Source organism: Rousettus aegyptiacus, unplaced genomic scaffold (genome assembly GCF_014176215.1).
Source record: "Rousettus aegyptiacus isolate mRouAeg1 unplaced genomic scaffold, mRouAeg1.p scaffold_m13_p_8, whole genome shotgun sequence".
Classification (NCBI taxonomy): Eukaryota; Metazoa; Chordata; class Mammalia; order Chiroptera; family Pteropodidae; genus Rousettus; species Rousettus aegyptiacus.
The window spans coordinates 79,654,979-79,670,261 of NW_023416311.1; the positions used below are offsets into that span (position 1 = coordinate 79,654,979).

The 15,283-nt window shown below is 38.5% G+C and overlaps 1 protein-coding gene across 2 annotated transcripts in view; it reads right to left on the reverse strand.

The window, feature by feature from the left end:
* Nucleotides 1–15,283, reverse strand: part of RAB3C (RAB3C, member RAS oncogene family) — a 223,274-nt gene that overhangs the window by 26,146 nt on the left and 181,845 nt on the right. For both annotated transcript variants that reach the window (XM_036225702.1, XM_036225701.1), the window contains exon 4: nt 4,576–4,700. In XM_036225702.1, coding sequence (XP_036081595.1) covers nt 4,576–4,700 — 125 coding nt within the window. The remainder of the gene's footprint in view (nt 1–4,575; nt 4,701–15,283) is intronic.

The following is a 15,283-nucleotide window of genomic DNA, read 5'->3' on the forward strand; positions in this document are numbered from 1 at the left end:
AATCAGTATTCCCAAATGAGATACACCTGGGGTCATTAAAGCTCAGCAGAAATCAGAAGCATGGTCACTAAGCCTAAGGAGGTAGACTTGCCTGGCTGGGTTATAGAGATATTCCATTTATTGCAGTCAACTTGTTTCCAAGAGTGATATCAAGGCATATGAGGCAGCCCAGTCAGTATGCCCAAACTCTCATCCTTGGTGGGACAGAAATGTCCCACAGAGTCTCAACTCCCTGTTAGCCACAGTGGATCTGCCTTCCTTGACTTATCTAGACCTTTTACGGAAGAAATTATATATGCTGTCTGTACCACCTCCCATCTCTAGAGGAATGTGAAAGGAATATTTTTTCCGTTTATCTTTAATTTACCTTTTTCTACTTCAAGAGATTGTTTCCTCGAAGCAATTGTTTAATTAAGCCAGTCTTTATTAAATCAATGTTTTAGACTATATAGACAGAGAATGTGCCTTTTTGTCAGTCTTCATACCTTTAACACAGAAGCAACTACTACCTGTAGAATACCATGCCTCTCCTTTCTCTTCAAGTTATACCTGTTTTGATGTTTTCCAGCCCTGCTTAATTTATGTATTCATGATAATTTCTTGTATATCCGAGAGAATACAGGTTACTCTCCATGAGAAGGAAGATGCATATTTTATGACTTCCTAATAACATTATAGGTGTTTAGAAAATATTTGTCAGATGAATAATCAAAACAAAAAGCACCAGTAAATGAGAAAAGAAGGCGAGGCAAATTTTACAGCTTGGAGAGCTGGTAAAGCGTAAGAATATTTTATAGTTGTCAGAAATCCTTATGGGGTCTCTGTGTTGGACAAGGGGAAAGAATGCAGAGGATGGGTCTGGAATTTAGTAATGCATGTACATGACATTATGACAATTATTTGAACAGATAATAACGGGGATATATATCTGTTATTTGCTTTAGGAAGAAATGTTAATGAAATTAAAAATGCTTTGAAACTGGGTTCATACAAATTACTATTAAAAATAATTTTTTTCTGGAAGCAGTTTTATCTGCTGTCTTTGTGTCTCTGACTACATTTTTGGGAATCTTCAGAATTTCTTCCCTTCCTGCCCTCTCAGAGCTTATAAAAATGGTTCAAATATTATTTCATCTACAATTTCAGAACACTGCAAATCCTTTATGCTCCACAAATTTTTTTCTTTCTTATTCCCACTTAAATTACTTCTATTTTAGAAAAATTTATATCTTTAATTTAGCTTTCAATTTTTTCTCACTTAATATTTAACAGTTTTACATTTAACACTTCAGTTATGAAATTTTTCATATATAAAATTGATATAAAATAAAAATCTAAAACATTCCTATATATTGTTAACGGTACATGCATCTATAGTAAATGTTAAACATGCATGAGAAAAATAATACCAGCTACAGGATAAAGTTCATGTCTTAGGGTGATTCCCTATCCTCTCAAAATACTCTCATCTTAACCGGTATTGTAACAATTTAGTGTTGTATAAAAATCAGAACGGTGTTTGTTAAAAATGCAGATTCCTGGGCTTCAACTTCAGAAATTCTGATGAGTTGGGTTGATAAATATGCACTTGAAAAAAACACTTCTGTTGATTCAGCTGCAGATAATTAGAGGACCACCCAAAACCAGAAGTGCGGAACATGCACAGTTCGCAGGGGGGAAGAGGAGCCTGAAGTTTAGGTGCGAGGTAAAGACTAGCACATGATTTGGCCATCATTAGTCTGTAGGCAGAGTTCAAACCTTGGAAGTGGGTGGAAATACCCAAGGGAGGATGTGAAGAGAGAAGAGTGGTGGGTTGAGTGTGGAAAGCCAAAGTGTGAGAGGCAGAAAGAGGAAGTCTCCCAAAGAAACAAAGGTCACGGCTGGAGAGGGAGGAGGAGAATGGAGAGCGAGCACAATGGTAGAGAAGTCAAGGCGGCAGAGCTCAACAAAGCGGCACGCCCAATAGGGCTAAATAAAACAAAAGACATGGAAAGGAAGGCTAGAACAATGCTCACTGTCTGTACAGTAGTCCCCCGCTTACCCTGGCTTTCACTTTCCATGGTTTCAGTTATCCATAGTGAACCGGGGTCCAAAAATAGTAAGTAAAAAATTCCAGAAACAAACGATTCATAAGTTTTAAATTGCTCATTGTTCAGAGTAATGTGATGAAATCTCACACTATCACATTCCCTCCTGCCCGGGACATGAATCGTCCCACCGTCCAGCACCTGCACGCTGTATATGTTCCCACCTGCTAGTAGTCATCTGGGTTTTCGGACCCATGCTTGTGTTCAAGTAACCCTTATTTTACTTAATAATGGCCCTAAAGCACAAGTGATGCTGGTAATTCGGATATGCCAAAGAGAAGGTGAAAAGTGCTTTCTTTAAGTGAAAAGGTGAAAGTTCTCAACTTAAGAAAAAAAAAAACATATGCTTAGGCTGCTAAGATCTACAGTAAGAATGAATTTTCTATATGTGATATTGTGAAAAAGAAATTTGTGCTAGTTTTGCCATCATACCTCAAACTGCAAAAGTTATGGCCACGGACCATAATAAGTGCTTAGTTAAGATGAGAAAGGCATTAAATTTGTGGGTGGAAGACATGAACAGAAAATGTGTCCTAACTGAGACCAATATGCTACACTAGAAACCACTGAGCCTATATGAAGACTTCAGCAAGTGAGCCCCTGACACCAAGCCATCTACTGCAAGTAAGGAAAAGTTACCCAGATTCAGGAGTAGGTATGGCATTTTATCAACTTACACCATCGCAAGAAGGGTGTATACAGTACAGTAAGATATTTTGAGAAAGGGAGAGACTACATTCACATAATGTTTATTTTTATAATTGTCCTATGTTATTATTGTTGTTAATCTCCTACTGTGCCTAATTTATAAATTAAACTTTCCCATACATACATATGTATAGAAAAAAACATAGTATACAAGAGTTTGGTACTATTTGCTGTTTCAGGCATCCACTGGGGGTACTGGCACATATCGCTGTATTGTCTGTCTCTGGCAATATGCTGTTTATTCCTGGAAGGTAGGGGTATTTGTCATTGCAGTTCTAGTAAATGACATATTGTAAACACCTAGTAAATGTTTGGCGAACTAAATTAGATTGGCAAGGGCAGCTGCCATATAAGAATTTGAAAGCGCTCAGCCACAAGGCAGTGCCATCAAGCACCCTCATTAGGATAAGCAAATGTTATATGCATATAACTATCCACAATGGAGAATTGATTGTAACCAGATCAATAAAGCAGTAATTTTGTGCCATCTGGCAGACATGGTAATGACATTTAAAAAACAATGCCTAACCTCTGTATGTATATGATGATATTTTGAACAATGGAGGTTTACCAGTCATTTTTAAAAATAAAGCAAAGACTTTTAAAGCCTTTAAATTTAGACTGTGAGGGTGTTTGTTTTTTCCTACAAATGACCTCATGATTATTTGTAGAAGCATGTGTAGTCGTGAGAAGAAGAAACCACACTAAAGGAGGTAAATGACTCTCTAAGAATGTGCAAGTGTTGGTTGCTATAAGAACTGCTAAGTTTTTGTTGTTGTTGTTGTTGTTGTTTTTGTTTTTTTAATTGAAGAGAGAGTAAAAAGTCAATTAGAAACCACTGAAGGAACTGGCATTGGAACATAAAATATTTCTGCCTCTTAGTTTCAGGAACTTTACTATATTTACATACTGTATGAGAAGGGGCTCTGTTTGTGCCGGGCAGTGGTGTTCTGAGGAGTCACTCTCTTGGAGCATTCCCATCATTCTTGTACAATCTGATCTCGATACCCAAGTAATTTATTACAGAGGTAAAATATTAGCCTTTTGTACTGATGACATTAAATAATTATTGGCTCTGATCTATATTCTCTTAAACCAAACCATTTTCAAGTTTATATAGAGAGACAACTTACATCTGTGTAGAAGTTTCTTCCCCTATGTGGCATACACCTGACTAGTCAAGAAAATACAGAGAGAGAAGTCTCAGGAAGCCATCCCGCTGACCGGCTGCCAGGTCTCCTTTCTATCTTCTTTTGGGGGATAGTCTCCATTCCTCACAGGTGTTAAGAGGACTAAGGCCTGGGTTATGATACTCATTTTTGAGAGATAAAGAGATTTAGTCTCAAAGAGGTTTGTAACAGTAACAGAGCTTGTACATTATGTCTCTAGAACCAGAATCTATAATGTGACCTATTCTGCGCCATTACCCTTCTCCAACAGAAACATGAAAACAACAGTCACACAATATAATTAAGTGCTCATTCAAAGCAAACTCTGTATGGAGGAAAAAAATAGCAGGCAAGACATATCTTCTATTTCTCATGGAATAAGAATTTGAATACCTTATACTAGATCAAAATTCTGGCTGTCTATTTTGCTTCTGTAATTGTTCTTGAATTCTAATAATACCACAGAAAGTGGGAGGACTCACTACTTACAGAGAATGTTTTGGTTTCCACTGTCGGGCTGACAATCTTTTCATTAAACCCATCCTAGCAATTAGCTGAGTCTCAGTACAGTGTCACAAATAATTACGAAGCTCTCATTCTTAGTTTCTTACCAAGCTGTTCTCCTAAATGTTGCCCTCTCTCCGTTGAGATTACCCGCTCATCTTCCATGTCACATTTGTTCCCAACCAGGATAACCTGGGCATTATCCCAAGAGTATGTTTTGATCTGAGTTGACCTAAAAGAAAAAATAGGCAAAAGAATAATCAGAAGAAAGTGGAACGGCATAAAATGAAGAAAAAATATATCCCACAGATGATGATAATAGCAAAAGATGAAGTCCAAGTGCCTGATATTTGGAATTAATTAGTTCACAATTTCACCTGTAAGCTACTCACCAGGGATTACATGAGTCAAAAAGTCAAAGGAACAATGTTTGTTATAAACTTCGGTTTCCCCTTCCATCCCCATCTTATGAAGCACATTTATAGCTAGAGTGGCCAACCATCCCAGTTTGCCCGGACTCTCCCAGTTTTAGTAGTAAAAGTCCCATGTCCTGAGAAACCCCTCACTTCCAGGAAACCCTAGACGGTTGATCACGCTACAGCCCATCATACAAAAACAATTTCCCCTGTTGATGGTAACACTTTAAACAGCTAAGCCAACTGGGGCCTAGGAGGTAAAGATAATTTTTAAAAATAAATGTAAAACACTAATATACTCATGGTCTTACATTTTTAAGAGGAAAAGGCCACATCGATTAATATCAAAATTATTATACAATGGGCTAGTGCTTTAAGTTACTATAAACAGAATACCTAGAATTCAGAATAAATTCCCAGCATGAATCATAATGCACATGATCAACTTTTGATTTAAAACTTACATAGTAATTATAATTAATATTTGCAGGTACTGTTCTAAACACTTTATATATGTTACATTAACTTAATCTTTAAGAGTCACCCAAAGAGGATATTATTATCATCACCATTTTACAGTTGAGGAAAATGAGGTATAGAGAAGTTAAGTAATTGGCCTAAGATCACTCGGCTAGAAAAGTGGCAGATCTGGAAATGAAACCCAGGTAGTACAGCTCTCAAACCTGTGCTCTCAAACATGTATCTATACAACTCACGAAAAGTTTGAGAAGTAAATTTCTCAGACATCCTAGTGCATTCATCATCTCAGAGAGGAAGCTGACAGGAAGCTGTGTTTTTAAATCCTCCCTTTGTATTGGCCAAAGTTCTTATTTGAGGACAACAATCTCAGGTGGGAAAGACATGTCACTCAGTGAGTGGTCAGAAGAGGGAGATCAAAATGTTGAAAAGCTAAACACATGATGAAAGTTTAAAGGAAGGGATTTGTAAAGTGTGAAAAAGAGAAGCTTGTGAATGTTCTTACTAGCAATTGTCAAATCCTTCAGGATTATTAAACAAAAAATAGTGATGAGCTGTCCTCAACTTTCAAAGAGAATAAAAGCAAATAGCTTTAAACAGCAGCAGGAAAGCTTTCAGTGAGATGTGAGTACTGTTTCTCCCTTTTGAGGAGAGCTCAGAGGCAGACAGAGAAGGTTTTACTTCAGAATATTCCCCCTGAACCATATCCAAGTTTTCAAAGTAGATCTAAATATATGGTGAAATATACTCCTGGTTTCATCACAAAAGTGTAGTATGTTCTATTAGAAAAATCTGGGCATGCGAGCTTTCTAATTCTGATACCAAAGTTAATAATATATTCTTCTAGCAACAGTTAGATTCAGCATGAATCCATAAACTGGGAAAAATAAAGGCAGACATTCAAAACTATGCTCTTACAGCATCGTATGTGTGGGGTATACGAAAAATGATAAATCCATAGTGAATTGAAGTGTAAAAAATATCCTACACATAGATACACATTAAATATCAAGTGCTAACATAGTTTTAGAAGGAAATTCCAAAGGTTCTTTTAAAGAAACACAAATCTAATTGGTCTTATAATCAAGGCCTGGCCTCTGCCTGGAACAGCTCTGGTAGAGAGCCCCTATGTTAATAGTGAAAGTTCTTATCCTGGCACATGGCTAAAAATCAAACACCCAGAATAAGATTAGTGAAAAGGAGAATGTCACAGTTGTGTAAGGAGGGGGTTTGGGTAGGATGTAAATGACACCCTTCCTGATTTACTGAGGGCAAATGCTTGCTGGAGGAAATTTAGCACTCCTCTGATCTAGGCAAATTCATCCAGCCGCACCCCTGACTGTATAAACTTAGCTCAGGGTTTGCCTTTGTGAAGGTAAAGAAGAAACAATTCAGCTGGCTGTTTTGTACTTTTTAACCAAGTTAATGGAAAGCTTGCTTTTGCCATTAAGCATGCCTGAGTATTTCAGTGCTGATATAATATCCCATGGGGTCTTAGGCTACTGTGATAGATAACATATTTATGCAAACACAACATCTCATGTTCCCTAACAACCTGTAAAAATATATGAAAATTTATTCAGGCAGTTTAAAAGAAAGCTCTAATGCTAAGTGAGTATAGGGAAGTCAGTCTACATTCTTTAGCCTCATCTGTAAAACGAGAGTCCTACATTTTGTACTTACTCTCTGGGGCTGTTGTAGGACAAATGTGATTTTAGGTATAGTCATACTCTACTGAGCTGCAAGTATCTCTTTACAAATATAATACATTATTAGTCCCAGCTTAAGCAGACAGCTGTTCTTCTTCCCAAACCCAGCTCAACTCATTCTTTCTCACCCCTATAATCTAAATAGTAACTGGATTTTTTTTTTTTTTTTTTTTACTAAAGAATCTCAAATTTTGTCTCCAGGTCATATCTCGAGACTGAGGTTGTACACAGGTAAATTTCTAACTGGGAGTGAATGGCCTTCCTCTGGAAGGCCTTTTAGGAATATGACACATATTAGTTGAATAAATCCTCCTTTCATGTGGTATTTCTATGTATTTACTTTTTAGTCATCTGCTATATTTTGTAAAATTTCTTATTTTGGGTGATGGATTTTTAATTACCTCAGTAGGGACTGTCTTATTTCTTTGTTGGTTAGAGAAACACATTTAAAGAAAATGGCTGTCACCAAATAATATACATGTGAAAAGATGATTTATTTCTGAATTGCTGCAAAAGATCCTTTGGGATTTACTGTTAATCTCAACAAGATTAATGGAATCAGATGCAATATGCTGGTCACTATGGTTACCCTGCAAATGGTAATTAACCCAGATCTTACCAGTACTAGATCGCAATTATTAAAAAATCTGTTTGTCACTTAGCTAAATACAAAAACAAACCAAAAAAAAAAAACCTTCCTGTCAATATATTTATATATTTTTACACATTTTCTCTCTCTCAGGAGACATACACACACACACACACAGTTTTTGTTTTTTTGTTTTTGTTTTATATTAAAAGGTAGAGGGAGAGGAAAGTTCATAATTTACACATAAGTGACTGAATTCAGCACAGAGTAAAATAATTTAAGCATGGAGCTCAATCAACAAACTAAATTCTCACAATATCTCTATTCGTTCACCCTTGTTCTGGGTACATAAGTAATTCCTAAAAGTTCAAACTGTTCTCATAGAGAATGGACTCTTGCTAGTCACAATGTTCTGAAAAACAATGAACGAAATGTACCTTGGTTACCCCGAAAGAACAATTGTTTCCTTGGGTCTGATTTGGATTGTATTTAGAACAGTGAGGCTTCCAAAAGGATATGACTCGCTCATCTTTACCTCATGCAGCTTAGACAGACCTTAACAGCATCCTTGTTCTTAATTCTGGAAGCTCATATTTCTCCATGGTATCCACTTCCCTTATTCTCTTCAACACCCAGAAGCCTAAGCTTTTCAGCATCTTAGACTTCATATTTGTAAAATCTCCCAACATGCTACTGCTTATCACATTGGATTGGCCCTTCTGTTACATCTTCGCTTATTTACTTATTTATTTATTCAATATTTCTTAACCCTTAGAGAGCTTTTAAAACGACTTAGAACAATTAAATCAGAACCTCTAGGGACTTCATTATAGGAATTAAAATCTAGGTGATTTGTATATGCAACTGGGGCTGTGTCACTGGAATGGTTGTCACACCTTTCTTTTTAGTTTTTAAATAGTCTGATACATACAAAATAATGAAATTTTAAAATGAGAAAGCAGTCATAAGGAAATAGAAACAGAAATATATTAATACCCAATAATTTACAAACTCCATAAATGCTAATAGGTGGTTTTAGGAAGTTGAGCTAGGCTTTTTATGTGTACATTAACTCATTTAATAAAGGAGTTAAAAAAAGGAAACTTTATAAAGTATCCTCAAATAAATGCTGTCCAATATTTGATATCTTTTATGATTTAAAGAAATAGGCTTATAATTTTTGGTAAAATTGCTACAGTCTCATTAAAAATTCTAATGATAGAAAAAAACTAAAGCAAAAAATAAAAATCATTAGAAATTTCATTATCCCTAAGTAATGACTACTAACATTTTGGTGAAAATCCTACAGAATATGTTACTGACTTCACCGAGTCATCAGCTCCTTCCCTGTAGATGCATTATATTTCCTAGTCTACTGACTTTGGACTGGGCCAAGGGAATTGCTTTGGCCAATGGACTGACTATAAGATTTTACATGAGCTACTGGTGAGCAACAGCCATCAGAGGCATTGTGAGCTTCCATCTGCTCTCTTATATTCTTGCTCTTCATCATGAAAAGAACCCATTCCTGAAAAAGGACTGCTCTGTCAGCCTGTCCCAGGAATGAGAAGCCAGGAGAAGCCCAGCTGAGTTCCACAGAGACTAGCAAATCTCAGCCACACCTAGAAGAGCCCTGCTTGACATAACACCCTTTATATGGCTTGGCTTATCTAACTTCATCTCTTGCTACCCTCCTTCACTCCAATTCTCATTTGCCTTATGAATTTCTTTGAACGTCCCATACATGCTGCATTTCGCAATATGTAGGAGCTATCACTATGGGTGGTTCTAGGTTTCGTGAGGCCTAAGACTAATAAAACGTTGAGGACCCAATTTGATAACCCCCAGGCCTTACCACTTCAGTGCCTGCTGGCTAACTTGCAACTGCCAGCATCTGCAGCTCTTTGCTTTAAAGTCTTCTCAAAAAAAAAAAAAAAAAAAAAAAAAAAAAAAGGTCACTCTGGCCATTGGGGAATGTCAACTGTAACACTGAAATCACACACCCCAGGAAATTTCTCAAATAAAAACTTTGACTTTGTGGTCAAACAAAATTAAGTGATACACTGAATGTGGTAAAAATGGCTGAGAAGTTCAGTTAATTCAAAATGCAAGCACAAAATAAAACAGCACCGGAGGAGAATCACCACTGTTTGTGAGGTCAGTGGCCCACCACACCCTTTTTAGCATGAGCTGCTGACAGAGTTCTTCCATGGCCCTCCATATCCTTATAGTGTCTGTGGTAGGGGAACGTGAGTGTTGGCCCCTCCACAGCCCTGTGTGACCAGCTTCATTCCAGCCTGCGGGAGCACATTTTCCCCTCCGCTCTAGCACTGTCAGTCAGGACGAGGATACCTCACGGAGTAACTTAGCACCTCAACATTGTGGGATAGTTGTTTTGGAGGGCCCGAGTCCAACTCCTTCATTTTGTAGATGACAAAGCCGAGACTCGAGGTGTGGAGCGGCTTGATGAGATGATGCCACTCCCTAGTCTACCCCACGCCTGTTCTTTTGTAACATGCTGTCTTCTTCCACACCGAAAGAAAGTGACTGCATTTTACTGAACATGGAACTTGGTAAGAAATTCATACACTAAATATTTGGTTATCTTTAAAAAATAAAAATGTTTCCTGAGAAAACAAAAATGCCCCCAATTTTTGTATATACAGAGTATCAGTAGGCCGTGTGTGGGAATGAGCAGAACTGGACATACCTGGAGAATCTGTTTGCTGCTGAGAGCCAATACTGAGGCATTTCTTTAAAGGACTCAAAAAGCAGTTTTCATGACCAGTGGAGTCCTGGAACCACCTTGGATCACTTCAGATTCTTATTGTTAGACTGAATCAAACCTCAGGTGCATTTCCATCATGTGTCTCCTACAAATTAGGACCTCATTTTGATTTCACATAATTTTAAATTATTTTTTTAACTATATGTGTGGAAGAAAAAAAAAAAATCAGAAATCTCTCTTCCATGCAAGAAAGAGCAGTAACAACTAGGTGGAGGAATCATCACCCTCTGGAAAACAGAGGAAGCCCCCGTCAGTTGGTCAGATGTTCCCAGGCTCAAGAATGTCTGGGTTATTCTTCTATAACTGGCAAGGACAATATCATGGTAACAGAAATATCCTTTTCTCGAATTAGAAAAAACTGTGTCCCTGGGGGAATTCAGTCTTTGACAAGATGACTTGCTTCTTAAGGTTAATGGTAAGTAATCAGACTTGCTGAAAGGAAAGCTAAACTTAGAATCTAGCATCTGTTTTGTCCTCAGATATCAGAACCTTCTCCTTCCCCTTTGGAGCAGGTGGCTGAGCAAAGGAAACCTCCACTTACATTCAGCCAAAGGCTGACCATTGAGGGTTGCAGGACATTAAGTTAGGACTGGGGAGGGGGAAGAGAAGGGGAAGGAGGTAACTTCCTTCTCCTGGGGGTAAGGTCCCTTTTGAGGAGGAAGAGTGAGAGCCCGAGCTTGTGGGCCTCTGAGGGGGAAACTGCAGTAAAGGGAGAAGTGGGTATTGAGAGGAGATAAAGATAAGAAAAGGAGAAATGTCTGCTTAGCCTTTTTGAGGCTCCCTTTCCAGGCAGAGAAATAATAAAACTGGATGTAGTTACATCCTTTATAACTCCAACACTAGGCTATTCTTTTGAGATCCCACTGTCAGGAAAAATTGTGAAAGACTTTGAAATGGGCAAAAAGATTGCTGGGGGTCCTGCTTAGCATACCTTTTCCTGTCGTCTCTGCTTTTCATTATCTTTGAGTTATTTTGCAACTCTGTCTATGGTAGAAAACAGAACATATAAATGAGTTCTTGTTGACAGAAAATAGAAATGCAAATAAATTGCATCTGGTGGAATATAATTAATTATTGCCTCACTGATATGAACCTATTTTGCAACTACTGGTCAATGCCTTTCAGCATGCCTGAGATTGCCTCCATGTATGCTCATTGTATATTCCTTTGAACCTGTGGCAACATCTTACTGTTTCAATCATTAGTTGCTAAATTAAATAAAATCTTTGACATGTGTTTATTTTATATTTGAATAAAAATTGCAATTTTACCTTATTTTAAAAAGAAGTCAACCATAATAGCAACTGATGGGAGGAAGGCCTGTGTTTGGAATGGCTAGGCAACCTGAACTTGGGGAAGAGAAGTGACCACTGTGGCCCCAGCAGAGAGCCAACCTTCCCAATGGGTTATTAGGTGTGATGACCACAAGAATCAGCACAGGTAGAGACCCCGGGGGTGGGGGGTTAGGGGGGTGCGGGATGGGGGCAGCAGTGAGACACATTCCCAGCCAGGAGAAGGAGAGTCAGACTGAATGCCTTAAATGTATCCTAAAGTTAGCTAGGAACACTCTCTGGGATAGAGAAAACTCTGGCTGTTGCTAACCCACACATGGAGTCCTGGTTACTCTGGTGAGAGTCACTGTTGTATAATAAAAAAAATACATAATTATAACACATGTAATAGTATACATAAACATAAAACTATAATAATGAATAACAACATAGTAGCTTCATTTGTTAAACCCTTAGTTTGTACCAAGCAATGTTCTGAGTGTTTACATTTATTATTATCTCACTTAGTTCCTACAACACTGCAATGTAGATACTATTGTCTCCCCCCTTTTACAGATAAAGAAAGTAAAATAGAGACTTGTTAAGGTTAAGTTACTAGAGACACTCAGCTTGTATATAATGCAGTTGGGATGCAAATCATTCCACTGGAGTAGGTGCTAAAAGTCTTGGGTTCTAGTTTTTTGTTTTTTGTTTTTAATGTAATTAAGAGAATCAGAACTATTTTCTTGGCTTTCCTGAATCTCTGTTCCTTCCTCTTTAAGAAGAGAGAGGAAAGTCTATCAATATTTCTACCAGATTTTTGTGCAGATCAATGAGACTATGTCTGTGAAAGTTTTGAAACTCAGAGTGCTTGCTATATGAATAGACTGATAAATTGATACTGTCAATTATCCACATGGTGTTGAATGTATTAACTCAGTCATTCTCTAAAAATTCTCATTGTGATTTTCTTTGCTATTTTGTAACATCTAATTAGAAAGGGTTAAAGTGGGAGAACAGTGAAAATAAATACTACCTGACTCTATTTCAACCTCACAAATGCATTGTCAGACATTAAGTGGGGAGCCAGGGACACGACAGTAGAGAAGAAAGATATGACTTCTGCTTTTGGGGAGCTGTGCACTAGCTCCACACTGTGATCTTATCCATATACTAAGATCAGCAGGTGTGGATTAAACAGCCACTGTGCACTGGACGCTGGTGTCTGCACCACAGGGTGCTGCTTTTCAAACTTTATCAAGCATCTGGATTACCTAGAAGATCTGCTGATCAGATCCTTGTGTTCCACCCCCCAAATATTCAGATTTAGGAAATCTGAGGTGGAGCCCGAGATTCTGCATTTATAACAAGAGCCCAGGTGATGCTGCTGCTGCTGGTTTTCAGACCACACTTTGGGCGACACTGTAATGAGGAGTAGAAATAAGTAGACTTTGGCCCGTGTCTTCAGGCGGCTGCTATGTTCACTAGAGAGAAAAAGTGTGGTTTGAAAAGTTAATGATACAATGAGCCCTTCCAGTCAGAAGCTTGTGGCATTGTTCCAGCATCATGGGGGGTGGAATGGGGAAGGGATAAGGTGCAGAGACTGAACTTCTGGAAAGTAGAGGGGGATGTGGCAGGTGCAGGATAAGAGTCAGCATGCTGGGCCTTCGTAAGAGTGATCATGGGTCTTTATGTATTCACAAGTCTAAGATTTAATCTCATTTCAGAGAAATGCATAGACTGAAGCAGAGCATCATGGGTACTAGGATGGGGTTGGGGTCTCTGGGGTGAAGAGCTGGGGGAGGCTTGCGGAAGGGACCTAGGATTTAAGTCTGGTTGGGAACACCGTGTCTCGCATTGGTAGTAGGGATGAGTCAGGCAATGGTATGAAGGGCGGTCTGGGGATTTGCCCTTGAGCCTACCATCAGTGGTTCACTTTTATGAGTTTAGTTTAGACTCCCTCCTCTATGGTGAAGGAAAAGATTGGGGGTGTAGGTAATGGGTCATCCAAGGTAGCTTTATTTCTTGGGGAAATGGGAGGCAAGTGAGGAGGAAAGAAAGCGATAAGTGGAATGAAAAGAAAGCCTTTCTTCACGGCCAAATTGTGGACTGAATTGGGGCCTGTTGTCCTTTCCCTAAGCCTTAGTTTCTGGCAAAACAGATTTGGATGAGTCAGAAACTGTCTGCTCTTTTTCAACTCCATATTTGCTTTTTAAATCCTTTCCACTCAATGTTTCTGAAGCATTATTCTATTGTTTACCAGAAAAACCACTGTAAAATCCTCTCTCTCTTACACACACACACACACATACACACACACACACGCACGCACTAACCTTTAAGATGACAGTGTTTTTCAAATGAACCAGAGCAAAGAGGTTTTGTCATCATACAGAACTCTGGCCTCAAGGAACCACGAAAATATGAAAAGGCCAAGCTCCACAGTTGCCATTTGCCCCTGGTTGCTGAGGGTAATTGCTATTCAATCTTTTAGATCCCATTTCAAACAATACATGGTGTAAGGGGTCCAGCTGCAGGCTGTGCATATGAACTGAAGTACTTTTGTTGATACATATTGTCAGGCATTGGAGAAGTAGTTCATCAAACCAGTGTTCAGTTCACACTCTCAGATTGAGTCCTAGTCTCATTGTGCCTCTGTATGATCAGAATAATCCATGTTCACACTAATTCCCTGGGGGCAAACCAGGCCATGGTGGCACCATTTGGTGGAAACAAATCCTACAAGTCCACCCTTCAAACAAGTGAGGAGGGCAAGATACAAATGACGTGTAAGAGCAGCCCATCAATTAAAAGAAGATGCATCTTATAAGCATATTAACATGCATTCTTGAAATATACATCTGCCCTTCTATCCCTCCTTTAGAAGAAATTGCCCAATATCACCTCGCTTAAGAAGTTCATCACATCTCAAATTAAAACAGCGAATTAACTAAGAAAATACACCACACAGAGCACACACACAAAGAGAACTTTTGCACCAATAGAAGTAGTTTGTTTTTCGACCAGTACTTTCTAGATCTGTCAGTCATTTGCCTGTTTGTTTTCCCATATGTTTCTCGCCCTTCCTGGTCTGTGCCCTGCATGGCAGGAGGCTGACGCTTGCATTCTGTGTTTCACAGGCTGCCTTGCCAGCTGGTTTCCAATGGGAGACACAGTGAGGAGACAGGAGAGGGAGGAGGAAAGGAGCTCAGTGTTTCTGCCACTCTCCTGCTTTCATCAGCATCCTCTCTAAGAGGGGCAACAGCCCTGTCCACATTCTTCATAGGTGGCTTCCCCAGCTCATGGGGCTATGTTAAATAAGAGGAATTTAGTCAAAATTGTAAAATTCTAGTGTTTACTGAGCTATCTAACTTATCTGGCTTCAGGCAAAACAAATTGTAAAATGACAAAATATGATTCAGCATTTCTTGAGAATTTGACATTCCAGTGCACAGAGGAAAGCTGCAGAAAGAATACACATTTTTGCCTGACCCCAAAGGAAAAAACCAAGAGCTCAAAGATGAAATTAAAGACAAGAAAATTGGATCTTTGTCTCAGGAAATTA